The sequence below is a fragment of the Siniperca chuatsi genome, linkage group LG1 (assembly GCF_020085105.1).
Source record: "Siniperca chuatsi isolate FFG_IHB_CAS linkage group LG1, ASM2008510v1, whole genome shotgun sequence".
NCBI classification, from domain to species: domain Eukaryota; kingdom Metazoa; phylum Chordata; class Actinopteri; order Centrarchiformes; family Sinipercidae; genus Siniperca; species Siniperca chuatsi.
Genome location: NC_058042.1, coordinates 34066780 through 34094631, shown reverse-complemented (window position 1 = coordinate 34094631; position 27852 = coordinate 34066780). Strand labels below are relative to the sequence as shown.

The 27852-nt window shown below is 39.7% G+C and overlaps 2 protein-coding genes across 3 annotated transcripts in view; both read right to left on the bottom strand.

The window, feature by feature from the left end:
- Positions 1-16140, bottom strand: part of chsy1 (chondroitin sulfate synthase 1) — a 93860-nt gene extending 77720 nt beyond the window's left edge. Inside the window, exons 1-2 of the mRNA XM_044189404.1 lie at positions 15020-16140; positions 12727-13222 (exon numbers count right to left, since the gene is read on the bottom strand). Coding sequence (XP_044045339.1) covers positions 12727-13222; positions 15020-15330 — 807 coding nt within the window. The 5' untranslated portion in view covers positions 15331-16140. The remainder of the gene's footprint in view (positions 1-12726; positions 13223-15019) is intronic.
- A 2551-nt stretch (positions 16141-18691) lies between these two features.
- selenos (selenoprotein S) lies at positions 18692-26054 on the bottom strand. Of its 2 annotated transcripts, none has more exons than XM_044189393.1 (6): positions 25712-26054; positions 24995-25114; positions 23048-23154; positions 22865-22954; positions 20662-20734; positions 18692-19385 (listed from the first exon to the last, which is right to left on the bottom strand). In XM_044189393.1, the coding sequence occupies exons 1-6, from the start codon at positions 25797-25799 to the stop codon at positions 19306-19308; spliced, it is 558 nt and encodes a 185-aa protein (XP_044045328.1). In that variant the 5' UTR covers positions 25800-26054; the 3' UTR covers positions 18692-19305. The 2 variants fall into 2 exon arrangements, with proteins under 2 accessions (XP_044045328.1, XP_044045319.1); XM_044189384.1 differs by having other exon boundaries at positions 24995-25117; positions 25712-26043.
- Positions 26055-27852: the final 1798 nt, after the last annotated feature.

Below are 27852 nucleotides of genomic sequence, written 5' to 3'. Positions count from 1 at the left end.
TCCCACTGGAATCTGATCCTTGCCCTAAGATCCTCCATAGTGTTCTACGTGCAAAACACCAAGCACATAGTTTAAAGAAGGTGCATGTCCACCAAGGGCACGCAGATGAAAAATAAAACACAAGTGGTTACATTGAAACACAGGGGAAAGTGATGTGCACTGGAAGAAGCAAAATTCTTTGCAGAATGAGATATGACTAACCTATGACAGAAAATAGAGCTTAATCAGAAAAAGCCTACCCTCAATAATGAATACTTTTACAAGTTTCCGTGGTTGCTACTAGACCTATAAAATCTGTCAACTTAAAGAATTAAAGGTGCTATTGACAACATCCAGCCACTAGATGACGTACTTCCCCTACCCCCTTCTATTCCATTGGTTGCCAGTTCGTTGCACAACCCTTCATATTTCATGGTCGAGTGGAGTGAGACTCAGACTCAGTCATATCAAGTAATGAATCTTTTATGATAGAGTACTGAATTCATTTGGCAACAGATTTAGGTAATCCCCTTTTCCCCATAATTTAATAATTATAGGGGCCCTATATTGCAACACTTCCCATAAAATGACATTTCAATCATCCTTACACTATATGACATTAGGTAACTATTTGCATTTTAATCCAATCAAAGAGTACAGTACAGTATATTGTAGGGATGCTATTAAAACCCACAGCGCTCCACATTAGACAGACAGTAAAAGTTGACGTTAGCTAGTATTAGTGTTAGCGTAGTGTTGACCTAACATTAGTCAAAGTTTTTTCTTGCTCAAAACAAATCTAATAGCTCATAGATTATAAAAAACAGCTGAGCGCCACACAGCAACAATGGCTACGGGGAGAAAGTATGACGACTGTATGAGCATGTCAGTATTTTCAGATTTTTATATTAACGTGAGTACTGTATCTGTTGAGCTCAACGCAGCAAAGTGTCTCATAATAGGGCTAACGTTAGACTGCTAAATGAGATGACAACCTCAATAACATAACGTCATATTTTGGGCCTAAACACTATAATGAGCAGATTTTAAGTATTTTGGAACTTTAATTTACCTTTGACATGCCACACTGGTAATATATTGGGATCCCACGTCCACTCCGTTCTTAAAGAAGAGCGACTGTCTTTTCATAAGCTGACGTTTTCATAAACCCTGGCACACTTCAAAATCCCCTCTGATATGCATCTTCGTTATAACGTTACTTGGTGTGAGGGAATTATAATGTTAGGTAACTGGACGCAACTGTCACTAATGCTAACGTAGCTCCTCAGGGATTGAAGCTGTTATTTTCCTAATTTTTGACAATCTAACCGGTGACAACACATTAGTTAAGGTTTTAAGGAATATGACTGTTGGTAGTTGTTGTTTATTTTGTTTAAATATGCAGAACTGTAATTTTATGGGTTATTGTTGTTCAGACGAAATAGCTAAGATAGCTAATATGTGCTAACGTCAGTGTCTGTTTTTTTCATAATAACTGGCAACTATACCACGTGATACCAACTTTGTTATACTATTTGCTCACAAGCCTTGTTAGAAGCAGGAACCAAAATTATCTCTCAAAAATCTTGAAAATGATTAATTCACAAGATATATATATATTTTTTTAGGAAAAGTGATACTTTTATTCCGCACCTTTCTAAAAGCTGTGTGGATGCATTATTTGTTATAAATATTTGTCTACATAAAAATGTTATTAATATAACCTTAACTCATCCCTCCACCCAAAATGTCCCCATCCTGCATACCAGTGCACTGCTGCTGCAGCCACACATAGCCTGCACTTCATGCTGCAGAACTGTAATTCATGCTAATTCAGCACTCTGGCCTTCCATTTCTGTTTATTTTTGAATCGTGAGTGCAAACATTTATTTGTTCTTTGGGCCTCGCTCACGGGGCCTACTTTTAGCACGACGTGAAGGCACTGCTGAGCAGAGACAGAGGAGAAGCACACAGAGCTCTGAAAATACACGAGGCTCACCACATACTGGGCTGTCTGAACACAGTCCACAACAGGAAAGGACAGACACATACAGTACATCGATGCAGACAAAACTGTTGTCATCCTCTCATCGTCAACATAACAATAATACAGATAATAATACAGGTAATAATAATAATAATAATAATAATATTGACAATAAATAATAGGTTACTGATATGTGCTGAATATTCTCTATAAACAGATATCTGCATATGAATACAGAATCTGAAGGCAAGGGACAAGATTTTGGTATCAGAAGCGTTCTGGTTTCCGTTTGTAGTCCGAGTAGTATTGACCAATCACGTTTGGGCTTTGGTTGCACGCAGGTCTTCTTCTTCTTTTCCTTTCGGCTGTTCCCTTTCAGGGGTCGCCACAGCGAATCATGTGCCTCCATCTAACCCTGTCCTCTGCATCCTCTTCACTCACACCAATTAACTTCATGTCCTCTCTCACTACATCCATAAATCTCCTCTTGACTTTTCTTCAGTGCCACTGTCTCTAAGCTGTACAACATCGCTGGTCTCACCATCATCTTGAACACCTTTCCTTTCATTCTTGCTGATACTCTTTTCTCACACAACACACCTGACACTTTTCTCCACCCGTTCCAACCTGCTTGCACTCGCCTCTTCACCTCTTATCCACAGTCTCCATTGCTCTGAACCGTTGACCCTAAGTACTTAAAGTCCTGCACCTTCTTCACCTCTGCTCCCTGTAATCTCACCGTTCCACCTGGGTCCCTCTCATTGACACACATGTATTCTGTTTTACTGCGGCCTCATTCCTCTGTTTTCCAGAGCAGACCTCCATCTCTCTAGATTTTCCTCCACCTGCTCCCTGCTCTCACTATAAATCACAATGTCATCCGCAAACATCATAGTCCATGGAGATTCCTGTCTAACCTCATCTGTCAGCCTGTCCATCACCAGAGCAAACAAGAAAGGGCTCAGAGCCAATCCTTGATGCAGACCCATCTCCACCTTGAACTCCTCTGTCACACCTACAGCACACCTCACCTCTGTCTTACAGCTCTCATACATGTCTTGCACCACTCTAACATATCATACAATACCACAGCTCCTCTCTCGGCACCCTGTCATACGCTTTCTCTAAATCTACGAAGACACAATGCAACTCCTTATGACCTTCTCTGTACTTCTCCATCAGCATCCTCAAAGCAAATACTGCATCTGTTGTACTCTTTCTAGGCATGAAACCATATTGCTGCTCACCTCTGCCCTTAGCCTAGCTTCCACTACTCTTTCCCACAACTTCATTGTATGGCTCATCAGCTTTATTCCTCTGTAGTTGCCACAGCTCTGCACATCTCCCTTGTTCTTAAAAATTGGCACCAGTACACTTCTTCTCCATTCCTCGGACATCCTCTCACTCTCCAAGATCTTGTTAAACAAAGTAGTCAGAAACTCTACTGCCACCTCTCCAAGACACTTCCATACCTCCACAGGTATGTCATCAGGACCAACTGCCTTTCCACTCTTCATCCTCTTCAATATCCTCCTCACTTCACTCTTGCTAATATTTGCTACTTCCTGCTCCACACCAGTCACCTCTTCTACTCTTTGTTCCCTTTCATTTTCCTCATTCATCTACTCCTGTCTACTCTCTTCAGTCCTCTCAGTGTCCCACTTCTTCTTAGCTAACCTCTTTCTCTGTATACACTCCTGAACTTCCTCGTTCCACCACTTAATAATTAACAGAATCTGAACTGGTACTTTCAGTACCACAGAGTACCTTTAATACTCTGAAACTGCTGAAGAGTAACAACTTGACAGAAACGAAGATAAAATAATACAAACCGATGGTCAAAACATAACCTATAGCATTGTCATGGGTTTTTCCTGGCTCAAAATGAGGCGGAGGTGGTACCATCTTGATCATGTGCACACGTGCATGTGTACCGTGCCTTCAACTGGCTCAAACAAACACTTTTTACAAGCAATGTATTTTAAGAGTTCGAATACTTATGTGATTGAAGAAAATGACAATTATAACGTTAAAGCATATTTTATTTTAAAAATATAAAGGTGTCTTGTTCAACATAAAATTAAATACAACATAAAAGATAATGTGTTAATTTACACAATTAATGAACAGCAAAGTTGTTTAAAATCAAATATAACAAACTATTGTTTTCATTTACAGTTCACATGGGCCCTCTTGCAGTGTAGTTGATTTCCTCGAATTCCTGGATAGTAAATGTTCAACTGTAATTTTCTGTAGTGGTCCCTGTAGTAATATAGGTTCTTAAAGTGCACTGAAATAGCATTACATGGTTAAACTTTGTTTGAGACTGAGAACATGACCACAAATACTGATATAGGCCTACTGAATATCTTGTCAAACAATTGTATTCTGCTGGAACAATATTATTTACACAAATGTAGATCTCCTGTTTTTGAAGCATTTAAAAATTTATTTAAAAAATAATCGTTTTTTAAGTAATCCCCCTCACACACTTTTACAAGACATCATTATTAACTTATTTTGTTTATTTTACTTCCTAATTCTAATTTGCTTTTATCAGTATATGCGGCAGTCATGTTCTCAGATGTAGGTATTGTAGTGAACTAATATGTTCTACAAATGTCTGTTTGAACTTTTGTATTCGATAAAGTGGGAAAAAAGTTGAATCAGGGGGCCGCAGGCATGCCGAAAAAAAAAACAAACATGCAGCGACCTGCGGCAGAAAAGCTGAAACAGAATTTACTTTTGGGGAAACACACACACGCTGCGGTGGCCAATCCGTCGATCAGACTGGTCAAGCTGCTCCACAGTCATCCTGAAATATCAATAAACCAGGCGCTATCCAGGCGGAGTTCATGGACCAAACTATGATACTCTCCCAGTTGTGTCCTCGCTTGGTGTATTTCATGTACCCAGCTTCAATGTATGCGTCTGGCTTGCAGTCTATGCTGAAAAATAGCGATACCAAGAAGCTTCCTTTAGTTTGAGGTCATTTGTTTGAGAGAGAGAGAGACAGTGGTGGTCAAGCGACCAAGAGAGTGAATGAAGAGAGGGAGCGCCGGTACAGAGAAAGCCGGTGAATCAGAGAAATAAAACGTTATTTTCTGATTGTTTCACAGCAGTTACGTTCTAAAGCCCAAATAAACACCCCCACACACCGCAACATAACCCGGCAACGCCTGATTTGGCCAGAATCCAGTCAGCTCTATTCTTTCTTTCTGGAAGTTTTGGCAGTGACTTTTCTGGTGGGCGGTGCTGATTACGATACAGCGCCACCACATCAGCGTAATGCTGCATTTGTAGTTACAAATGGCAGAAATTCACCAAGTGCAACACTTGCTAGAAAAAAAAAACTCGTGTTTACAATGAAGACACACATCAGAGTTTCGTTGAGAGCTGGAGGCAGGACAAAATTTGACAGAGGCGGCCGCCTCGTAATTCTATATGCAGAAAAAATCCTGGTATTGTTAATATATCCAAAGGACTCCTAAGTTAGGGAACATTGAGAAAAGAAATGGGAATAATAATAATAATAATAATAATAATAATAATAATAATAAATACTTCAAGAACGAGTGGTTTCTCACACTTCAGAACTCTACTGAGGGAGAGAGAGTGTGACAGGGCCAGAAAGGGTGTTGGGTTGAGAAACAGTCAGAGACATAAGAGCATGTTGAGGCATTGCTCATGAGTGTGGGCGACTGACTTCCTGTGTATTGGTCTAGCATGAGCAAACCTGACTGATCTAGAAAAATAGGTGTTCTGAGAGCTGAAGCACTGAAACCAGAAAAAAACATTTTTAAAAAAGTAAAAAACAAACAAACCCACTGTGAGACAGCACTGATGGGTCAGAGACGTCCTCAGCATGTCAATACACTCGCTAACACAGGCTTCCTTATACTTAGATGATGATAAATTACAGAACAACTTAAGTTTGTGTTAAAAACATAAGACTCTGCCCTTGATCTAAGCGGATGGGGTCCATATTGGGTCTATTCCAAATTGAAATATGATCAGAAAGATCAGTTTTGATTCTCATGAAATCCTTACAAAGAATAGTTTCAATATTTCATTTTTCTAGTTTTTAAATCAAAAAGCTTTTTTTTAGTAACTTGACATGCATTATGGGCTTGGGTTTGTAACATGTCAGCAGAGATGACAGGCTGTTAGATGGTGACCACAGCAAATGGTCTACTTCAAAATAACAAGACAAAAAAAAATGTGATTTTCAAAGTGTCGAGGACATCTGGAAAGATACTTCAAGCAAGCTGCAGTGACAACTGATATAGCAATAAATAAATGATGCTACACAGACTCAGGCTGCAGAGAATATATATCAGAATTGATGTCAGAAAAGTCAACACAAGGCAAGCCAAAAATGGAAAATGAGCAAATGTGAAAAATACAGACTTGACTTAGAGTGGAGAGAACACTTGGACATGTGGAGAGTTTTTGGTCTTATGAAGGGAGTCAGCTGTTTGGAAACAGCCCCACCAAGCAGACTGTGACACTGAGCAGATGATTCAGCAGTTGCTGCAATGACAGTCAAAGACACTGGATAGACCAGCACAAAACTAGCGTTGCCTGCCTTCTCTCTAAATGCCTCTGGTCTAGTGCATGCTGGGATAGGCCCCTTCGCCTGTAAGGCTTTACCACACTATGGTGACAGAACCAAAAGAACCATTTTGTGGCTATATATAGAACTCTTTTTGTCAAGCTGCTGCTCTCGTGTTTGAGAGGAGACACAACAACTCTCTTTCACTACAGCAGGACATGGCTACTACCATAGCAACAATCTCATAACATACACTGGGAAAGATGAAGCCTTTACAGTCACACTATGGCAGGCCCACCACCTACTAGCCTTGCTGCTGAAGCTGTCCTCATGTTCACTATGGTCAGAATTGAAGTGTACTGAACTATTAGCTGGTTAAAATTCTTATTACATGGAACTGAATAGTTGCATCCTTATCCATAGTCAGTGTATTACCTGCAGTAGATGGCGGTGGCACATCCCCAGTTTAGAGAAGCAGAGTTGTACCGGCACAGAAGCTAAGCAAAAGTACTGCTGTGGACAGGGTCAGCAGCAAAACGTATTTTAGCCACCTAAAAGAAGGCCCACCGAAAAAAAGACAGCCATTTTCTTATGCGTAGGAATACGGAACTTCTACAGTTGAGAAAATGTCATTTCAAAGGAAATGGCTGTCTGACGGCAAGGCAAAACACTGAAAATATTCAAATAGCATACACTTGAACTGATATAGATTTTAAAAGAAAAACATGTCCATTTGCAGTGTGTATATGTGCATTTCCTAGAGGATGAGTCAAATGTGGTCTAGTCTTTGTAAGGTCATCTGTGGGGAATTATTAATAATACATACATTTCTAACAACACATTAACCGTGCCTATTCAGTGTCAATCCACTCTCACCAATATCTGTGATTGCATGCTCTGTTTCTCAATTTTATTAGTCAATTAAACATTTCATGATGGATTTATCTTATTTGTGGTTCTGTGATGAGCATGGTCAAACTGTGGCGGTGAACCACATTTATGCAGGAAAACACTGCATTCCATCTCAACTGTAAACTTTAGTCAAAAGGATGAAGAAAATTTGTTTGCCCCATAAAACATGTTGGTTATGTTTGTATAGTAAATGCCCAATACTACATTTGAGAGTTTTACCTTGGAATCTGCAATTAAGCATCACTACTCCATTTCCTCCTTGTGTCTGACAGAACAGACACAAGTGGAGCACATGACAAAGACACTTTATCATTCACAGTTCAGATCTCCTGTCATCTCATACAGTCACTTCATTAAACCTCCACATTACTGTGTAATTTGCATTAGTTTCAAAGGGCTCTGATTCATGAGAACACCAGTCATATGAGCAACAAGTCTATGTCACAGCCATGTCTAGATATGCATTCCATCTCAACTATGAACTTTAGTCAAAAGTATAAAGACATTTTGCTTGCCCCATAAAAAATGTTGGTTTTGTTTGCAATATAATTTGTACTATATACGGTTTACCCACTACTACATCTAATATGGCCACTCCAACATTTGAGAGTTTTACCTTAAAGTCTGCATTAAATGACATAAAAAAGCTGAATTGTGCCTCACTACTCCATTTCCTCCGTGTGTCTGACAGAACAGACACAAGGGGAGCACATGACGAAGATGCCTTTTATCATTCACAGATAAAATCTCCTGTCATCTCATACAGTCACTTCCTTAAACCTCCACATTTCTGTGTAATTTGCATTAGTTTCAAAGGGCTCTGATTCATGAGAACACCAGTCATATGAGCAACAAGTCTATGTCACAGCCATGTCTAGATATGCATTCCATCTCAACTATGAACTTTAGTCAAAAGTATAAAGACATTTTGCTTCCCCCATAAAAAATGTTGGTTTTGTTTGCAATATAATTTGTACTATATACGGTTTACCCACTACTACATCTAATATGGCCACTCCAACATTTGAGAGTTTTACCTTAAAGTCTGCATTAAATGACATAAAAAAGCTGAATTGTGCCTCACTACTCCATTTCCTCCGTGTGTCTGACAGAACAGACACAAGGGGAGCACATGACGAAGATGCCTTTTATCATTCACAGATAAAATCTCCTGTCATCTCATACAGTCACTTCATTAAACCTTCACATTACTGTGTAATTTGCATTAGTTTCAAAGGGCTCTGATTCATGTGAACACTGGTCATATGAGCAACAGGTCTATGGCACAGCCATGTCTAGACATGTCAGAGAACAGGCTGGTTGAAGTGAACACTCAACCAGAGTACATTCTCATACTGATTTGGTTAGCAGAGTCGTAATAATAACTTAATAACTTTTCTCATGGCCAACAATGACAACACTCACTCAAGTCTCAACAATGACTGAATGCCATACAATCTAGCAGGCATAGTGAAACCAGTTCAGCTGAATGCCTGAATAAAAGAAGTGAACTACAGTTTAACCTCATAGTGAGGAAGAAGCAGTGTTAATTTTGGCAGCTATTTTAAATTTAGTCTTTAGAATAAAATGCTAATTAGTTTTAATCACAGTTTAGTCATTTTTATCCTTAATATTTTTAGTCTAGTTTTAGTCGACGAAAACTAAAAACGTTTTAGTCCAGTTTTAGTCGACAAAAAGTCATTTTAGTCAACTTTTAGTGTTTTCTCTCTTTAAACTAAACTAATTAATTACCATTAAAATCACACTAGTGCTGAAACAATTAGTTGATTAATATGCTTACCTGGTCTTAGAGCTAAGAAATTATACACAAATATCTTCCAAATAAATTGCTGTGTAATCTTAAAAAAAAACAGTTTGACTAGATAGTAATGTCAATGCATGTTCAGGGCTTTCAATTAACTCCACCCCAAATTCTGCTAGCTCCGTCCCTCCTAGCATATATAAAAAATGCAGCAGAGGACTGCAGGTCAAACACTTTAGGGGCGTGGCCTCATGTATGCCGCGGGAGGTAAGGACACACCAACCAGAGTGAGCGACAGACAGCTAACCAACCAGTAGATGGCGTGTTGGGCCATTTTCAACCCATGAAATGCAGATTTTCATAAATTTGGTAAAAATGTCAGTATTAACAGCATTTATGTGTTTCATCACAGTACAGTCATATAATTTAGTTTACAACTCAAAAAACATGTTTAAGTGTGCAGTACCTCTTTAAGCTTTTTCTGGTAGGGACTGGAGTAAGAACAAGTAAGCGAAAATGGATCGAGCATAATTAAAAGTTGCTTGTCCAAATATATAAATTAATTAATTTGCAGGCTAACGTTACAGCAGCAACACATGATCCATACTGACATAAACAGGTCTGAAAAGCCAATGCTGTTCTACATATGTTTCACGCGAACAATAGGACAGTATATGATAAAGCATTTCACTTGTCTGACCAAAACGTTTACTTGTCCCAGACAAGTTATAACGTTAATTGTCAAGCGAACTGATGCTAGCTAACACATTAACCCAGCCAACGTTGGAAGCCAGATTCAATAATAAATTTATTACTGCAAAGTGAAACATTTTTTGTGAGAAAAACTGGCTTCCAACCAGGCCAAGCCAATGTGGCTTGCTAGCAAATTTGCCACAAGTTGACATAGCCGACTGCCCATTAACATTGACTTAATGTTAGCAAATTTATGTTTAGTTAACATTAGGACTTTCAGTTAGCGACTTCAAGTGTCTCTTCAGGTTGGCTGTATTCTTCCCACCTAATTTGTAGCCACAGTGCATCTCTCCATCTCCCATTACTACAGTTCATTGGGTTTTCCTTTCTGCCGAATTATAAATAAAACGTGTCAATAGATCTATTATTTTATTCTGATGTTGTCATTAACTCGCTGTCGGTTTGGGATAGTATCTGCACACGTCACATCAATCTGCACCACACATCAATCAATGACATTGATGCATTGTTTATATTTTGACAGACAAACCAAACGCACAGTTGTAAACTATAATGCATTTTTCGTCATTGTTTTCGCACTGGGAAGAAGCCTTGAGTGTGCAGCAACTTCTTCTTTTTCACACTCACAGCATATTCACTTTAATCTTTGAACTGAACACATGCCAGTTTAGGCTGTTTCCACCCTTGGCTGTTATTATATGCAGATTGATATGAATTTTATATTTGTGTTTGTAATTGTGTGTCTCAGCCGTGTGTATTGTGTGCTTTAAGTGATTCATGTGTAAGCAATCAAACCACTTGAAAATAACATACCTGTGTGTGCCACTATGTAAACAAATCAAAACCTTGTAGTGTAAACATCACACAGCAGTGCAAGGCAGGACACAGTGTACCACCTAATGGTGTGCTATTCTGTAAACCGAGTCAGGTCAAAGGTCAGCCCGCGGGTCGGGGCCAACACACAAAAACAAGGATCTCTGCAACCTTATGATGACCTACAACTGGTCATAATTCAGTTACACAGAGATTAAAACTAAATGTTACCATTTAGTTTGTTTTAAACTCTGTAATGATGGACTGTACTTGTACTTTCCGACTCAAAGCACTTCACACTACATATCACATTCACACACTGATGGCAGGTGCCAACTGCTCATTAGTTCAAAGAAACTAACTCATTCACAAACACTCACACACCAAAGGGACATCGCTCGGGAGCAATTTGGGGTTCAGTGTCTTGGCCAAGGACACTTTGACATGTGGGCTAGGGGAAACCGGGATCGAACTGCTGACCTTCCGATTAGTGGACGACCCACTCTACCACCCAGCCACAGCTGCCCTCAATGCTCAAATTGCCTTTGCTCTCTTATTCCACTCAAAAAGACACACATCTAACCAGTGGGGAAACAACAGTTAAAACCCAACAAGGCACTTTCACCAAGCTGCAACGTACAATTTGCTGTACTCAAAATAATGGCTGCAGGAGGAGCTGATTGCTCAGTTTTGAATGTTGGCAGCCAAATGTATGTTAGGCCCAATTCTGACAGCAGCTTTGAAGAAAATCATGTCCAAAGCAGATTGGTGCACTACAGCCAAAAGAAAATCTTCTAGGAACTGCACTATTGTCCTTCACCAACTGATGTAACCTTACTGAACACATTAAATACCATGACATAAGCAGATCCTGTTAATCCACATGCATTGTGTCTACCAGCTAAGGGACTGCAGTAGCTGAATCTGGTACAAAGTTTCTCTTATCTTTGCTTGAGTATATTGGTCTTTCTACATGGTCAATAACAACTATATTGAATACAACAAAAAAACATAAACACAAAACACAAAAATTGTGACAAAGTCAAGAATCTTATTCTCCATAAATATAAATGTATAGCAGAGTAGCATTATGTTATAGCTTCTGTTAAAGATGGCATGACGAAGTAATCAAACCACAAGGACACAATTGTTCTCATCATGCTCCTCACTATACTTCCTTATAAACCAATGTAGACATATACAAAATCCTACATGATTCACTATACAGAGTTATCTGTACACCAGTACAGCGTAATATAGTCCTACAGCAATCTTCTTATTCTGAAGCTTCTAATGTTCACAGTTGTCAACACTGTGTCACAACAGTGTCAGAGTGATGTTGATTCAACTCTATTTTCATTCTCAAGTATGGACGGCGTGGTGGTGTTGAATTACACTGCTTTATATTCAACATGAAATTACTTGTATGAGTTGTGACGCAGCATGTAAGTAGCCGCCACAGAGACATCACTTGGATCAAGTCAGGGGAACTTGTCATTTACAGGCATGCGATGTGGCAGTTAAAGTGCTGAATGGTTTGCATTAGCTACAAGTATCTTTAAGTACCCAGCACAGAAGAGATGTGAGCGGGAAGTTGGCAATTATCACCTACAGTATCTGTATTATTTTACTTGATGGAAATCACTATTAGGGTGGTTTCTCATCTTCCTGATATTTACTGAAGCACACCTTGTCTCAGCTGCATACAAGGCTGGTTTACCTGGAAAAGCAAGTACAAGAAACTCCCCACTAGCGTTTCCTCCCTGTGCAGTGTAGACCAGGGGTTGTCAGATTCTGACACTGTGGGCCCCACTCAGACAAAACTGAGACAACTGTGCCTGTGTTGTCTGTGTGTCCAGATTTGACTGAATTATGACTCCTGACTGTGTTGGTAAGCGGGCCAAACTACAATAACTAACCTCCAATTGTTTTTAGCACCATGACATGCACCTGTCCCTTTCACCACACACAGTGTGTTTGCCTCATGTCACTGTTTCTCCTTACCTCATAGGACCAGACACATTGGACCCCGGCAAACCTCCTGACACACCGGCCCACCTCCACGTCCTCATGGGTGGTGTACATCTCCTGTAGACACTCTCGGATGTGGGGCACCATCCTCTTGAGGACCTCGCGGCTCATGATGACCCCTGGCCCTCCCATGCAGAAGTTTTCCCCAGGCTCCAGAGCCAGTTTCCCCAGCTCATCACGGGCCCCCATGCCTGTTTGGCCCAGAAAGATGGCCTCACTGCTGTTGAGGCTGCGCAGGAAGCTCTCCAGCTTCTCACTCTTAATGTAGACATCGTCATCGGCCCTCATAAACCACTCGTACTTGTCCAGGTAATGGTCATGCATATACTTGAGCATCATGAAAGACTTCTTCTGGGGTGGGTACGAGTCATCCACATTCCTCAGAGCCACTATAGGAATGGGTATGGAGGTGTCAGAGCCCTCACTGGAGAAGAACTCCACGCGACCTGGAACTGTTTGTGCCCACGTCCTGTAAACACACACACACACACACACACACACACACACACACACACAGAAATGGATGGAGTCAGAAAAAGGTCAGATAACATCTAAGTTATCTGTAACATGTAACAACCTGCAAGAACAGGAAACAAATGCTAAAAAGTAATAGCCCAAAAACAAACAAACACAGACAAGGGATGCTCACATGGTTCTGTACATACTACACTGGGTGTGGGTTGTGGTCCACACACGTGCAGTTGGCACAAATGTGCCAAATCTACTCTGCATGAAGGTTTGAGATGGACAACTAAAATAACGCAGCAAAACTTGGATTATTGAATTCGAGAAGAAGTAACCTGAGAAGTAACACAGATGTATATTGTTAGTTTTTTGATATTCATCACTATAATTTATTGCATGTGGTGGTGATCTAACATTACAGAGAATTCCGTGCAATTCAGTGTCCTTGCAATTTCCTCCTAGCCTACATTATAATTCCATTAAAACCAAAAATAAGCATTCATTCCAGGTGTTAGGCATTTGAATGTGATGGAATTAAAAGAATAACTAGGTTTAACAAAATAAGGAAGGTTTAGGCCTAAATCTAATTCTGCAGAGCCCTTAAAGGTCCATTGTGTAGGATTTAGTGGCATGTAGCGGCAAAATTGCAGTTTGCAACCATTTGAATACTGCTCGCCTCACCCTCCCCTTCCAAGAGTGTAGTTGAAACTACGTTTGCCGTGAAACTTGTGCAAAACGCGAAAGGCCATATCTAGAGCCAGTGTTTAGTTTGTCCGTTCTGGGCTACTGTAGACTGAAACATGGCGGTGCAACATTGTGAGAGGACCCGCTCCGTCTGGAGATATAAAAGGCTTATTCTAAGATAATAAAAACAAAACTATTCTTATTTTCAGGTTATACACTAATGAAAACATACTTAGAAATATTATATTCCATTTCTGCCAATAGCTCCTTCTAAATGTTAGGCACTGGACTCTGTTGTAAACATTAGTACTATTTTCTACACCATCTTATCTGCATAATAAAATTTCAGTTCTTTTACAATTTTATTTTGAGATTTTAGATTTTGTGAATTTTACACAATTATCCTAACTTCTGAAAACAACACTGTAATGGAGACCAAACTAGGCTATTGTTATCAGATCCTTCTGGGAAATTGTGATTAGGATATTTCTCTATTTTCTGACATGTTTCAGGTTAAATGATCAATTGATTAACTGGAAAAATAATCAGACTGGTTGACAATGCAAATAACTGTTAGTTGTAGTCCTATCCCAAAGTTTCTAAAGATATGAGCTTAAGTTTGGAGAAGTGTGTCTAAAAAGATGAAAAACATAAAAAACATGGAGTCTTGGGTTTGAATATTTCACTCAGCGTTAACATATAGCTTCAGTGAAGAGGGACAAGATGATGCACAAAATGTCTGCTACTGTCAGGCAGAGTAGAATAAGATTATTTTACCTACATTAAGGCTTAAGAATTCCCTTTTCCAAAAAAATACTGTATCAAATAGAATGGATCAATGACAAAAGGTAAAAATGGGTAACGTTAGAAATAATTGCTGCTAGCTAGCTACCTAATACATGTAGGCTACTGTGTAAAAGCCCTGTACACGGAATTCGAAAGTGTTTTTATCGGTCCATGTACTTCCAGGTAACGTTAAGCTTATAAAGAAGATCACATTAAAGTGCTTCAGTTTTAAAGTGACATTGGTGGACCGTTACATTCCATAAGAGAGAAAGCCGAATTGTTAGCTTACGAGAAAGGGTACATTCTTCTCTAACACATCACATAACGTTACCTATGTGCCGCCACGGCGCGACTGTTCAGGTACTTCTGGGCAGTCATGACACCAACGAACAGGAAATTACTGGACCTGGAGCCAGGTTTCTCGGTCGCCGGTGAACCGTTATCTTGCGGTGGCCATAGTACTCCGCCGTATTCCTTTCTGAGACCCCCGTTCAACCCACACCCGGCAGGGTTAGCTTTACGTTTTTGTCCAGCTTTCTTCAACTCGGTCGCCTTGGGTAAAATTAGTCTGGAAGCCAGTGTAAACCCGACAACCAGTCCCAACAGAACACTAAACCATGCTCTTCGGCTTCGACCTGCCATTCCCCAAAAGTTCACCAGCTCGCTGTGTATCCGCACTGTATCCTAAAACAGCGTGTCTGTAAAAAAACAATTACAAAATAACCAATACACAAAATAAAAAAATTAAATAATATCAACAAAAACCGGATCAGTAGAGCTCCTATGTCACCAGAAAACCGGGCTCACACACACTCTCTCATGGTAGAAAAGCCCTTTTCTTCCAGTTGCCTACGTAGCATCACAGCAGTCTCCTTGAAGCCGCCACCTGAACCGTTCTCTGCCGCTGCTCCCACAGATAATCAAGCTTTCCGTTGCTATCGACAATCAGCAACCTTCAACGCCGATCGACAAGTTCAGCAGTTTTTTCTTTTGCCTTGAATAGCGGCCCCATTCTCGTCATTATCTCGCCATTGGAAAAATGTGAGACTGTCGAGATCGCTGATCGCGAAGGGTTTAACACTGGTTTGAGCCAACAGAATTTCCGTAGAAGCACTCTGACTGGCTGGCTTGATGAATCCCTTCGAGCGAGGTCAGTCAGAGTTGCGAAGTGTCGGTGGGTGGGGGTGTTTTCTCCTTTCAGTATTCCCATTTAAACTTTTTCTTTCATCAGTGTCCTCAGTTTTCCTTAACATAGGAAGACAGGACTCTTCCAAATAATGTAACGATCATATAGGTTTATGTTAGGACCCCATGTTTCAACTACAGTACCCATGAGCCTCATCTGCCGTTGCCATGGAGAAGAATCCAGTTAGACTTACGAATCAGAGCGGTAGCAAATTCTAAACGCTTCGTTGTTGCAGTGAATTGATTTAAACTGAAAATGATTTTTAAAAAATCTGTTATTTCAACAGATTAATCGCATAATCTTTATACATCTAAGTCTTTAACTTCCAACGGCCGTTAGCGGCGCACATGAGAGACATGTAAGGTCGGTGATTTGATGTTGCCGAAATGCCCCATGGGAGTCGTAGTCCCCCAATTTTTTTTTTTTATTCACAAGCTTGCGCTCTCTACTGTTATTAAAAAAACAATATTTTCTTACGCAGTTGTTAATATTTTGGACTGATGATTTAACCGGGAGAGTTCCATGCCGATCGAAGCCGTAGAAAAGCTTAAACTGTGAAACTTTTACTTCCGTTACCAGGGGGCGCCCGAAATAGATCCTCCCACTTCGCTATGATATGCGACTTGACGATGCTGCGTTCTATTTATATGGGAAAATCCCCCAACACCGGACCACCGGACCCACCGCAACCATGGACAATAATAATAATAATAATAATAATAATGTTACATCCATGCCTGCAAACATGAATGGATGGATGCTGGAGTTGTCTATAAATGAAGCTTGTCTATAAACTTGGGTTGCCTCTGTAACAATTACAAAAGATTTTATAACACCACAAAAAACTGCAAAACTTAAACAACATTAAAAACAATCCTGGAACAACTAAGACATGTATTGTAAACGTGTGGTATATTTTTTCTTTTTTATATGTGAGGTATAAAGGATTGTTTTTGTTGTTAATTTCTTCTGCCACATTACATGTAGGCCTATCTGAGCTTGTGCGATATGACGGAAAATATCATAAAACAGTTACGTTGAGCAGAACGTCCAAAAACGCAGCAGGTCGCTCGGCCAGGTCTCGAGCTCCCCCATGTGGTTGTAGTCGTCTACAGCAACTCGTCGGTGTCTCGTGAAAACTGCGCCTTATTATGTTTATGTTTCCAGACAAGTTGAAGGTTTTTGTGCGTGTTTCTGAGTTGCTGAAAACACAATAGTCACAATATGTTATTGACAAATATATACTTCCAGTCCTTTGTGGACTTGTTCTGTCATATTGTGCAATACCCTTACACATACATACACACATCTATAACCTGTAAATCTACCCACCTTTCACTTGTCTTTTGAATGTTTTTGTGTCCACATGTTAATGTGATTGTACAGTGGCATGTGTGTGCATGCATACAGTGTATGTACAGTATATGCGTGTGCGTGTACATACATTCATGGGGTAAATCAGCTGCTTAGCTAATTAGGCGGGTTTGAGGGTCTGATTGGGCTGTTAGTCAAATCTGGCAACACTGGTCCTTCATTATTGTCATCTTGTGGATCTCTTTTAGAGGGCCCCTTTGTCACAATCCAGTTCTAACACCTGTATTATGTTATTTACATAATTGATTGTATATTGTTGCTATATGTTCATTTGTGACAACAGTTTGAAATGATTTTTAGCCACTGGCTATTAAATCTTCAAGTGCAAGGACACCCCAACCTTATTTAGCCCATTTTAACTGAATTCACTGTACAGGCTAGAAGCCACATACTTACCAGGTTTACTATAGGTCACTAGAATTTAATAGGCAATACAAGTTCATTTCAATGCAATTAGAAAGAGGATCCTTTTTTGTTAGTGGAAATTTAACCAAAATGTGTATCCAAGGACTGGGAAACGATGACTCTTCCTCTACAAGAATACAAAGGGTATGGCACAAAAAATGTAAATGTTTAAGCAGCAAAAACCTCCTCTGTATATAGAGTGAGTCTCTTTAGTCCTGACAAAAATAAAATAATGAGCCATTATCTTGAAGAGTGTGGACACTTTCTTAAGATCAGCTTTAACAGTTTCACTTGTTTTATTTTATTTTCTATTTATTTTATAGTTCAAAATCAGAGATCAGAGTGTGAACCTGCTCTTTGATAATAATGTCATGTCTGATCAACGTTAACAAGAAGAGAGGAACAGCGATTTGTTATTTGTCATTACAGTGTATTGGGTATTAAATCACTGGATATTATTTACCACTGTGCCATAACTTAAGACAGCTACCACACTCAGCACAGTGAATATGAAAAGATTGTTTTATCACTGGCATCTGTGTTTTCATTTATAAAGTCTTGCCATCGAAGTTGTTGAGATATTAAACATCCTTAGTTGGGTTCAAAGTAAACAACCATGACCAGATCACAGGATACGTTAGCTTTAAAAGTTCCTCATACCAACTCGGATCTAGGAAAGACTGGTTTTCAGTAAAAAATACCTCAGTACTGGAAAGAACCGTAACACAAACTGAATGTAGATACTCATCCTCATCACAAACAATTTGTCATCCTGAGGCTTTTAGGCCCCTGGGGGTCTGGGGCTCCGGTGCAGTTGCCCGCTTTGCACGTTTGGTAATCCAGCCCTGGTGTGTTTTGTGAATTACTTGTCTTGTTTTGATGTTGTATATATGTATTTTGTTCACAAAATCTGGTCTCACTGACCAATGTATAAGTTAAGTTTAAGTAAAGCTTAAGTATATGAAGGCCACACCCAGCACATAGCACCTTCACACCACCTGCAGGTGCTTGCAGATTCCCAGCTGAACAAACACAAACTCCAGGTGACCATATATTTATTGCATAAAAATGTGTCCAATAGTATAGACATTACCCTCCTAACATTTTGATTGATCAACATGTTTGTAACTATATAATCAGAATGTACTATTTCTTGTAATTAACCGTATGTCCACCAGCTACAACTGCTGTAGTAATATAAACTATAAAGCTATGGTGGTACATATTGATAAATATATTAAAATATATCAGAAAAAAAAAAAAAACACACACTGACTGAAATTCATCAGCCAAACCTACTGGTTACATACCGTTTAAAGGAATGGCTTCATTACAAGCTTTCAATTCCAAAATGCATTTACCCCTTAAGAGCATGACTTATGATAATCACATTATCTTGATGCTTAACGAGGCAGCAGCACAGAGAGATTAGAGAGTAAATAACAGCAGATAAAATCAAACAGGAGAGCTGGTATAGGCTATGAATGACGCTAACTTATCAACACCCATTAGAAGAACAGAGCAAGTAAAAAAAAATCTTAATAAAGGGTGGGCTTGGTGACATTGTCAGCTTGGTTCTGTCAGTCAGTGTGCAGATCAGGATGCCAGAGGTCAAAGGTCATACAGACCAATGTCTCCAACCTTCTTTAACCTCATCCACCAGATGATGGCCCTCTCCTGCCAGGTCTCCAGGAGCAGGAGCCTCCTCCTTGTCCAGTCAGGGGATTGTAGTCTGAGAGACACACACACACACACACACACACACACACACACACACAGAAGAACAGAATGTAGACTACTTGTACAAGACACATACAGACACACACGTGTTTCCCTTCTGTCAAGGACTCCTAACTGATTCAACACAGAACTACACAGAAGGAATGTACGTCTCTGCCATGGAAATTAGTCTGAGGATAAAAGCGTTAATAGGCCCTGTTTACACCTGGCATTAACATGCATCTTGGGTGATCCGATCACAAGTGAGCAGCTCTAAGTACAGGTGTGAATGCACCCAAGACCCACTGAGGACGCATTGATATCCGATCGCTCAGACCACATTCAGAGGTTGTGTGGGCCGCATATGGCCACATTATTTTAGCAGTGTGCACAGGAATGTGCCCTGGGTCACACTGAAGGACCGCTTACTCAACTGACGTCCTCTGCGAGGTTTAGTACGTACTCATTCGCACACCAACGGCTTTTTATTACAGTGCGAAACAACAACAACAGGCGAAAAGGAATTCTTGTGGACGCGCTGTCAGATGTCCTCTGCGTGCTGTGATGACGCAAATTATCATGGCACAGAATGCAACAACTGGTAACGTAACAGCGCATAGTCATGTTCACCAGTTATTGAAAGTTCTGAGCTGATATACCTCCAGGAGTTGTTCTTCTGTTGGTGTCAAAATAGTAAGAACTTGACAGCTCGTACAGCTCTGGGTATCCCTGAACGGGTATAATCAGCCGCTCTACCATATTCAGTTTGGCTGACCTTTCAACCAGATGTTGTGATGTACTTGGGGGGAAAGGGTGAAGCAAGTCCTGTGGAGCCGATGGTTAATTCTTGTCATATGACCTGCGTTGTGCTTACTGCATTCAAAAAAACTTGAGATTTTTCCATCTTGGTGTGCCGCGGACGTGCCAGAAAAAACAGGCGCATTGCAACGAATGCACGCTGGGACAGTTTTGAGTGTGTTTGCAGTGTGTCTCCATTGAAAATAATGAATTTGCATGTGCAAAAGACACCAAATCTGAACGCCCCATATGCCAACTCTGGTAAAATACATCACATGGTAACATTTCTGTTTAATATTGTACACAGTCCCTTAGAAATAAAATAACATAAAATAAAAAATCCAGGTACATTTTAAATCGTAAGGGGAAAAAACTAAAAGGAGGAACAAGCTGCATAAAATTAACCCCTCATTAACCTAAAACCGTGCTGAATATTTAAAGCTTCAGTGTGTGCTGACTGTGGTTCAGCTCCTGTCCTGTGAAGTACATACCTGCACTGCGAAGCGGCTTCTTGTCAGTCTTGGGTTTCAGCACTGCTGTTGATGAGCTGGCCTCTTCAGTGGTCTGCAGTGATGCACATTAATCAGACACTACAGTGAGGCACCATGACCACACCGATGTGGTCATGGTGCCTTAAATCAAATCACTATTTTATACTCAAGCAGTTGTCTGATAGCAGAAACAGAGACGTATCTCCGTGACAACAGTTGTATGATTAACTAAATCACACTCAGAAAGCTCAGATAGTCAGAGGAGACCAAAGGGATGTTAAACTTGCTGACACCAAGCAGAGTAATGTTATCTGGCCATGTCAACTAGTTTACATTAAAGCCACTGGAAACCCAAATCCACAATAGCCTTTTAACTATGTAATTAATGGTCTTATGTACATAATAGTAAGCATCTAAAAAAGTATTAGAAATTAGTTTCAATCCAAATTCAAAATGTTGTCATTTATTTTTGTAAACTTTTCTGATTTGGGGTTTGAATTGAGCATGGTTATGCTCTGATATTTATTACAAAAATTATGCGATTAATTCCTCAAACCAAAATCCAAATCAGTTTTCCCACATAAACAGTTGAAACAAAACTTCTAGGCTCCCGCTCAATCTGCCTCTTCGAGTCTGAAAAAAACTTGTCTCTACTCAGCCTTTTGCAATTAGCTAGCTAACCATATATCGCATATACCCATATACCCACTGATCAGATATTTGACGGTCACAAGCAGCCATTCGGCTATGGCTTGACGTGAGCGTTGTGCTATTGTGAGCCGTTGCATGGCACTAGCTAATGCTACAGAGCCATCATTTTGCATTGCATTTATTCATTCAGAACAAATAGGGGCATCTTAGCTAACTTTGCATGTGTATGCTAACTATTCTACTCAGGAGTAATATGCATAGCAAAGCAATTTGTAACTCACCATTCAGTGACCAAATTTAAAATTTTCAGTTACAGGGCTTGATCTGATTCAGAATCAGATAGCTCAAACATGTAAGGATGGACTATGGTGATTATTGCTTGCGCCATTGCTGTGAGTGACTGTTGCCATGAAAGATTGTTGACATAGGCGGAGCCAGGGAGATGTCAGTCATACCGAGGGAGATGTCAATCAAAATTTGATCTGCCACCCCTACACAGTCTTGAGAAATGGTCTAAACAGCAGAATGAGCTGTTTTTTTAACTAGGTTTTCTAATATTTATGAACGTTTATGTTCACTCAGATTTTTGTGGATGCTTAATGAGACGCTCAACTTTGATATATGTATTTGTACTATTTCAAGCAAAATTTCCAGTGGCTTTGAAAGCGTTCAAGTGGAAAAGCACGGGGGAGGCTTTGATTGTGCCAGCAGATCAGTTTTAAATATTGCAGGGAGTAATGGAACAAGAAAGAGCAGCCACGGGAGAAGCTGAAGAGCTGCAGATGACAAGCTGCACACCTCCAACTCCTCAGCAAGCTAACCAACTCTTTTATCTGTGTCCTGCTGAAATCAGATCATGATTGTAACTACTACTAACTGACTTCTTTATTAAAACGTGAGTTTGTTTGGCTGCACTGTCAACAGATACACCAGCTGCTCCTCTGTTGTATTTCTGACAAAGTAGCTGCTCAAAGAGCGAGGTTATTGTAGTATTAAACGGCACTTGCTGTTACCACCAGTAACCACAGGTGTCGCCAAATCAACTGGGACTGAAACCTTAAGGATTATAACAAGATTTCATTTTGCACTAAACTACGAATGGAGAAACTGAAAACGTCTTTGCACTTTCTATCTCTGTAAAGAGGAATAAATAAGGAATTTTCACTGACATGAATATATTTTCAGTCAATCTTTTGTTAAAAGTATTGTCCCTGTTTCATGAATCAAATTGAAATGTGAGCAGACTGTATCATTACATCCTCGGCAGTGATGCACAGTTTTGTTTAGTTGTTTACCAACTAAAAGACAGGTAAAAAGAAGGATTTTATTTATTTGTATTCACTTTGGTATTTTGTGTGGATGGTGACCTTTTAGAAAATTATTTGAAAAGGCTAGTTTGGACACTAGCCTTTTCAGAATAAAATGAATCTTTTGCAATACAATTTGAAATGTTAATGTCATTTTAAAATGCATCCACAATAGTGAGCAAGGCCTCAGATTTAAGTCACTGTGGTAAAAGACAAAGTTACAGATGATTAAACTTGAAACTCACTTGAGAAAGTTTTGCAGTTCCTTTGTAACTCTTTCCCTGTTGCATACTTTCCCATATCTCTATTTTCTGCCTCCGCTTCTGTTCTTCTTGCTGTTCACAAAATATATCACACATTCAGTTCAGGTTTGACATTATGGACAGTCCATCATCTTTCTTTCAAACATTTCTATTTCACTACTGCACCTGTTTCTGTTTCTCTCTGAAGATGGCTGCTTTGGCATCAAGCTCCTCTTGCATCTTTCTCCGGGCTGATTCCATGGCCTCTTGTTTTCTCGATACTAGAGCAGCATCTTTATAAAAAAAAGTTTGCTTTCACTAATACGCAGTGATAGGTGATAGACAGAAAATAATCAATTACATTTTTGATGCTTAATAGTTCAAGTAATTTATCAAGATGCCAATATTCTGTAGTCTGAACCAGCTTTGTGCAATTCTCAAATCTATAGATCATCTTCTCATAGTACATACATTTCTTGTTGCTTTCACACAGATACTGAAATGTATCAGTACAAATATTTTCAAATGATCCAGTGCTACACTGAGTTAGCCTCTGTGATCAAAATGAATTAAAGCTTTTCTATTTTCTATTTAATTGTATAACACTCAGACATGTTCATCAACCTGCTTATTGTGTAAATCCTCACATGCAAAACATCTGAGCCAACTGTCAGAACCTTTTTAACAGAAATGTTTCAGTTCAGATTTCAGTAATCTGGTAGTGTCTTAAAAATAGTTGATTACAAGAAGTGAATCTTTAAATTCAATAATTGTTTTTACAGTGGTGCAACTTGTGAAATGTAGTTTACTTTCATTTTTATATGTTTTGTTTTACATTACTGTTAAATAACATTTACTTACTGTGAATAAGGTACATACCAGAAAGGTAAACATGAAACCTGTGACTAGACTGTTGAAACTGGTGTTTTTATGACATGTTTATTCAGTTAGCTGTAGAGGATATCCGACTTTTCTTTTGGGTTATTGTATATAAGTTTCAATGAGAAATTACATAAAGAAGCAGTATTTTAGTGTCTTCTGTCAAACTGACACAGCTGCTCAGACATTTGACAGCCTTGACTTAAGCAATGACATTTCATTTTCATGGCAGTGATGAACTTGTTGATGAATTTATTTACTTTTGACAGCAAAGTCAAATGTTGGGAGTGATCGACAGCCTTTTGCAGAACAAATGAAGTGTTGCGCTGGTCAGTATAAACTGATGTGGTGATTTTAGTTTTTAATGTCTTGAGAACTGCAACAGTGTTTCAGAAAATATGCTTAAGCAATTGAGAAAAACTGCAATTGGAAAAAATAATGAACAGATTATTCAATAAAGTGAAAATAATCATTAGTTAGCAGCTAATATGATGCTTCAGCAGTCTGAGTTAGACAAACCAAGTGAGCATTTCCCAAAGCTACTGTCTGTTAAGTACAAAACTCTTTTTCTGTTTCCACAGACAGTGTCTCCTTACTAAGCCACAGCAGAGGGATAAGTCCTGGTAGTCACAAAAGTTTGTTGCTGCGACAAAACACCCTACATTCACCTGCACATGATCTCCACGAAGAAGATACTCACTTAATTTCAAGATTGACATTAACTTCGGCTGAACCTTAGAATGCTTTTTTCCCCAGAGAACGAGGGCTGAATTATGCTACAAAGGAATCTCTTCACAGACAGTATGAAAGAGGAAGACTCATTACAGCAATGATGACTCTCAACGTACATATGGAATGTTAGTATTATTGTATTTAGATAGACCTTTAAAAAATCCAAACCTATCCTTTAATGGCGAGGCCACAACAATATTCACACATCTATTTCTAAAAAGTGTCCCAGTTACTTTGGATACAAGATACTTCTTTCTAACTGGTGCTACACTGATTAACAGCTGCATATATCTGAAAAAATGATGGAGCTTTTTTTAAACTACTATAAAAGTATCCTGCAAAAAACAAAAACATTGTAGTGTTATTTTTACTACTATTGTTCAGCCTCAAATTGTGTTTACAATGGACCTCTAAAATATGGAATTCTGTTTGATTCCATGGACTGGAATCCATTTTACTGATCTGACCTTTGTAACTTTTTACCAGGTATATACACAGGTATTGGTAAGTGCTGGGGCTGACCTTGCAGTGTTTGTGGGGTTGAGCTCTGGCTGGATCTCTTCTTGCTCAGGTGCTGGATGAGCAGGTAGACCAGCACAGTCACAACCAGCAGATACCATCCATACTGGGACAGAAGCTCTCCTACTGTCAGGGGCAGGAGCAAACACATCAGGTTTCTTGTTTTAAAACAACTTCATTTGACAATAACTTCATTTGACAACTTCATTTGACAATATTGAACATTTGAGAGACTGGTCATATAAACTAGAATCTATATGGAATAAACCAAAGAATGTAATACTATTGGTTTTATTAAGATTGTAACCATTGTAACTATGAAGATCATATTTCTCACAGTAAGGAGTGCATGATGTTAAATGACGTATGAAACAGAAATTAAAACCTTTCTGATAAAAAAGATATATAACTGCAGCTCATTGATGGAAAGAGAAGTTAATAAGGTAGAAGCACACGTTACTAAAATTTGATTTTATATTTATCTTAGCTAATATATTAGCAAATATTTTGGTTTGTTGAGCCTCACATCGTGCTAACCTTAATTTTAACATCGTCTAGCTACACACAGCAAGAAAAGATATACGTTAACGTTATTATTAATCAGACTGGTAAACATCAACTAGCAACTGAGTGTAACGTTATTTCAAAACAAACAGCGCTAACTACTAGCATGCTATCGTTTATGGTTACTAAAGAAACCTTGTTATCATGTCAAGTTACCAGTTACGTTCAGGGAACTCAGATCCTGGTTTTTGAGGGGCGCCTTCTCCAAGTCACCGTCATTGACATCTGTAATGTCCACATCCATTTCAGACAAAAATAAGTACTGTCTATTTAGGACACGAAAACGTTATCTCCCGTGCTGAGTAGCAAACGTTATAGGTTCTTAAATTACTTGTCGTAGTGGAGACTCCTTCGTATGTCAACCATCTTTGCTAGAACATGTTAGATCATGGATGTATTAAGAACTGGACACCGGACACAAAATGGCGCCTATTCATTCCAATGAGAGTTGCTCGCCTGACACATACACCAAAAGTTTTCAAGCTTACTTCCGGGGTATGCGGCCCACTGAATATGCGCAGTAGTGTTTCTCCCGCGAGTTCACGCTCGGCCCAGAGACTTTACATTGTGATGACGTCACTGATTTTAAAATTGCTTTTCTCGGGTCGAAGAAAGTTTTAAAAAGATATAACACCTCCATGGATTAATAGATGGATAATAGAAAGAGTCATAGCCTAGTTGACTTTGTTTGCAGTTCGAGGTGTCCTGACAACAGTTTTACAGACGTCTCCTTTATAATGGTGGCCTAAGGGGAAAATGCTTTTTGGGCCGCAGGGGAAATTGTCGTTGCAATACCGCAAGTGCCCACTGGAAAAATGGCTGCAAGGCTGAGCGGCGGCGCCGTATCAAGTTATTATACAGCGTGGATAATTCTTCTTCTTCTAATACCTTTCCGGCATGCTGTACGTTACAAAGCGTAATGCTGCCCCCCACCGTAATTTAAACGAAATCACTTAAATTCAAATTCTAGAGTGGAAACCAGTATACCGCAAAAAAAAAAACAAAAAAAACTCAAGATTGCCTTTCCAACAGATTCCCAAAAGAAAGCAACGGCTTCATTCAAAAGGAAGAAACTCCCAAATCGGACAGCTCTTTAAGTAATTGTTGACTTTCAAATCTGTAATTTCTACGGGCAAGAACATGCTGCACAGTTTCTTGACTCCCACATTAACATAGGCCATCTGTATGCTTGCCTATAATTTTCAAGCAACTGCTAAGCCATGACCTAGTTGTAACCTGGTCATGATGACTTCATCTCTTCTGTTAGAGCTAAAAAAAATTCTTTCCTCACTGTGTTTTGCAAAGAAAAATACAGACTCCCTCTCTTTTCTTCTTTCCACTCCTTTCGCCACTTACTGCTTATAAATTATTCCTGAATGCCCTGGAACCCACAAAAATTCAACACTGCATCCCATCGTCTCTATTCTGTATAAACAGCACAAGATCTACTGTAGCAGGTCAGGGTGAGCCCTTGATGTCCCATTTTTAAGAGAAACTAGGCAGCAGCAGAATCTCAGCAAATGACTGAATTTTTTTGGTTTGGTCTCCTCAATCCACCACATGGCCCACAGGATTGCCATCAACTCTGCCACAAACAAGACACTCTGTTAGAAAGGCAGATGCGTTGTTGAATCCCAGGATTTGCTACATACGTTAAAAAATCTGTTTTTCCTTATAGAGGGTCCTGAGAACCATCAGTAAAAACAGGAACAGGAGACCGTATTTGTAGTCCTCAACAATGTCCGCACTGACCCCCTGGATGGAAACCGGGGTCACTGGTGCCTTGGCCCTTCGTAGGTCTACAACCAGCTCCTTAGACTTTGTCACATTGAGCTGCACATGGTTCTGCTCACACCATGAGACAAAGTTCCCCACCACAGCCCTGTACTTAGACTCATCACCACCGCTGATACATCCCACCACAGCAGAGTCATCAGAAAACTTCTGAAGGTGGCAGGACTCTGAGTGGAGGCTGAAGTCTGTGGTGTAGATGGTGAAGAGGCCTGCAGCCTTGTTTGAGTGGAGTTTCATCAGCTGTCCTCTCACCTGGTCAGCAGTCATGCACACAGCAGAAGTTACAAGCGGGGGAGGGGGGGAGTCATCAGTCATGAGAAGGCCGTTAGCCTTAGAGCCAGTTAAGGGGGGAGTAGGACTCTCCCAGGAAGATAGAGGAGGGGGGAGCAGTGGACTCAGAGGAGTCTGAGGGCCGACAGCAGCTGAGTTAGAGGGGGGATGAGCAGGAGCCAGTGTGTCAAATCTGTTAAAGAACAGATTAAGTTTGTCGGCCCTGTCCAAGC

Excerpts from the sequence above, each read along its gene's own strand:
- selenos (XM_044189384.1), bottom strand. The coding sequence starts at position 25,799 with ATGGATGTGGACATTACAGATGTCAATGACGGTGACTTGGAGAAGGCG. Across the intron at positions 20,735-22,864 it reads GAACTGCAAAACTTTCTCAA|ACCACTGAAGAGGCCAGCTC; the intron begins GTGAGTTTCAAG and ends GCATCACTGCAG. Across the intron at positions 19,386-20,661 it reads GAAGCCGCTTCGCAGTGCAG|ACTACAATCCCCTGACTGGA; the intron begins GTATGTACTTCA and ends TGTGTCTCTCAG.